General features: G+C 45.9%; 1 protein-coding gene across 1 annotated transcript; it reads left to right on the top strand.

Annotated features, from left to right (window-relative positions):
- Positions 1 to 2,226: 2,226 nt before the first annotated feature.
- Positions 2,227 to 2,752, top strand: LOC109220889. The gene is made up of 2 exons (XM_019385359.1): positions 2,227 to 2,261; positions 2,337 to 2,752. The coding sequence occupies exon 2, from the start codon at positions 2,357 to 2,359 to the stop codon at positions 2,750 to 2,752; it is 396 nt and encodes a 131-aa protein (XP_019240904.1). The 5' UTR covers positions 2,227 to 2,261; positions 2,337 to 2,356.
- Positions 2,753 to 3,007: the final 255 nt, after the last annotated feature.

The raw sequence follows: 3,007 nt of genomic DNA, 5'->3' as shown, positions 1-3,007 counted from the left end.
CATAAATATAAGACGAGTCATGGCATTGTACTAAAATATTCAACAACAAAGATAATAAAATCGCATAAAATAAATATTATTAATAAGCCATAATGAAAATAAATATAATTTAAAATTACGACTAATGAGTACTATTATTTACATGACTACCCACTAAAAGAAAAATAAGTTATACATTTTATCTAAACCATGGAAAAACTAAAAAATAGATATTCAACACTACTTTCATCCATAGTACAATTGAATTGAATGTCTTTTATTAGCATTAGTATTGATTTAATTTTGGTTTAGGATTTATTTGAGTTACTAATATTTATGGACTGTAAAACTTATTGGAGCATCCAAAAATTATAAGCCCAAGCTTGAAATAATACGTTAAAAGATAAAACTATGAAAAAGCTTAAGAAATATTTATAAACTACACTACAATAGATATTTTTATGTATTAAATATATTTAAAATTTTTATACATATAATGTCGGGTTGGTTTTTGGTTTGACTTTCTTAATTAAAACCAAATTAAACCAAATACGATCATGTTTACCCTCGAATCCGGATAACAATTGAATTTATATGGGGTTTTAAGGATCCGTGAACTAAAAGATACAAAAGGTTTTTAGGTTAAGGAAAATAAAGATAAAGACTCAACAATTGCTGTTAAAGTAAATAATCGCAGAATATAATATTGCTTAGAACAATTGTGCTTGATGATCCACAAGAATTTAGAGAGATACCCATTTATACATTCTGATTAAGGGTAAAAATAAGGTAGGTAAATTGATTACATCGTGGATCCCTGTAATTACGCCTTAATGGCCTGAAGTGGTTGAGAAAATCACGTTTGGGCGAGATATCCGGCGACGCTTGGTTATCCGTTACGAGCCCGGCTTCCGACCTTGTGTGTTTCTCCATCCGGTGGTGATTCCTTTCGAGCTCTGTAACGGTCTCGAAATGACTCGACCTCGGTTGTAGACGTGGCCGTCGTTCTACCTTGCATCCAGGTCGGGTTCGATGGCCCCGACTTGCTCCGGACCGGATCCAACCAGGTCGGGCTCAAGCAAAAAAAAAAAGGTATCACCCAATACAGATAGTCCCCTCGTTTATTAGAGAGTAATGATAATAAACGATATGACCGGTGACGTGATGCCCGTGACGTATGGCCATACGCCAGGTGAAAAAGCCATCGAGTGCTCTGACCACGCCTGCTGCAGGCATTTAATGCTTCTCTTAATTATCTGTCGCTTCGTGTTTGTGGCTTCGCGATTCGTGCCACCGCCTCATGGAAAAAGTATAAACGACCCTTCCAGGTTCAACATTTCCTATCTTTCTCAAATTCTGCGTTGGTTGTATTTTCTTTTCATCTCTTCGTAAAGCTTTAAGAAATGGCGAAAACTTCACAAAGTGTTCCTTCTAGACCATGCTCGGCCGCGAGCCCCGCTAGATCTGATGAACATGCACCAGAACCCCCATTGAAAGCATTCACACCGACTGGTTGCTCGGTATCTGCCGACTTCCAGGTTGAAAACCCATCATCGGTCCCGGGCCGCGGCGAACCGGCATCGGAGTACATTAGTCTAATCACTCCCGGTTGCCTAGACCGGGTGAGGGCTGAATGTAGATGGGAAGGGAAAGACCTGGTCGCCCCTTCCCGTGACGAGTCGATTATGACTCACGTTGAAGGATATCTTAGTGTATATACATATCCCTTCACCTTAGGCCCCTTAGAACCCATCATAGTGGAGTTCTGCCGGCGGTACGAGGTGACCTTAGGTCAGATCCACCCCTCGATGTGGCGGATCGTATATCTCTTTCGGTTTTTTGTTGAGAGAGTCGAGGGCGATTTCCCCTTTACCCTCGACCATCTTCTTCGACTATACAGCCCCCGAATATTTCGAGGGGGATTAATAAAACTGGCCCGCCGGGCTAGCAAACCCCCATTCTCCAGCATCGATGAAGACAAAGATCGAGGCTGGATGAGCAGGTTTGTCCGGATCAGGACGTCCGACCTGATTCCGGCCGATTGCATGCCATTTCCGGAGAGGTGGAACCTCAAACGTAAGTATTTTCTCACTGTTCATCTTTTAGAGCGTGTTTTCCTCAACTTCTTCCTGAAACCCCCTTTTCTTGTGCAGCGGTGACCCAAACTCCAGCTGCCGTCAAGGATCTGGCCGGCTGGGTAAACAAGATAGTGGCCCAGCGGCCCTATTCGGAGCGAAACTGGAAGGAAATCTCCAAAGGTCGGTGGGAGGCGAAAAACCATGGTAAGCCTTCTTTTTGACCGGTAGCGCATTTTTTCCTGCATATCGGGAATGCATCATAACCCTCGTGTTTTGCAGGCTTGCCCAAGGACGCGGAGATGAGGTCTTCAATACTATGCCCCCTTCCGGTTCCGGGAGAAAATAAAAGGCCCGGGGAGTCCGGTACGGACGAGCCTCAAAGGAAGACTAAGCGGACAAAAAGGGCCGCCCGCAAACCAAAAAGCCAAATCGTCTTGTCCTCCGAGGAAGAGGATGACAAAGAGGATGACGATGAGGAGCAGCCGGAGCTCGTCCGCCACCGGTCCATTCGACCGGACCCTGAGCCGGTGGACCATCCAGTTGAGGCTGCTCCCGAGGACGTGAGGGTTGAGGATGCTAGTGAACCCTCGGCCCCTGCGCGGGCATCCCCGGGTACTGATCACCCGGTTACGTCCCCCCCGATCTCCCTCGACTTGGGGGCAGCTGCCGGACGACATCCCGATGATGGGAGGTAGCTTCGAGACCTTTTTTGATGGGGTCGCCACACTTTCGGGCTCGAAATCCCCGGAAAGACCTTCAGGCCGAATCAAGTGGGACTTCGGCCGTACAACAAGCTTTGTTGATAGGTTTCCAGCTCCGAGCTGGACCCGGACTGTAAAGGATAGTAACTTTTTGCTATCCCCAAAGACGTCGGGCTCTGGGGCCCCCGGTCGGGGTGCAAGCTAACCTTTCACATTGATGAGGGTGAAGAACCGGGTGCGACCGAGGCT

Source organism: Nicotiana attenuata, unplaced genomic scaffold (assembly GCF_001879085.1).
Source record: "Nicotiana attenuata strain UT unplaced genomic scaffold, NIATTr2, whole genome shotgun sequence".
In the NCBI taxonomy this organism is placed as follows: Eukaryota; Viridiplantae; Streptophyta; class Magnoliopsida; order Solanales; family Solanaceae; genus Nicotiana; species Nicotiana attenuata.
The sequence above is the reverse complement of the archived record's forward strand: the minus strand, read 5'-3'. Positions and strand labels throughout refer to the sequence as shown.

Coding starts and splice junctions, on each gene's coding strand:
- LOC109220889 (XM_019385359.1), top strand. CDS start 2,357: ATGAGGTCTTCAATACTATGCCCCCTTCCGGTTCCGGGAGAAAATAAA.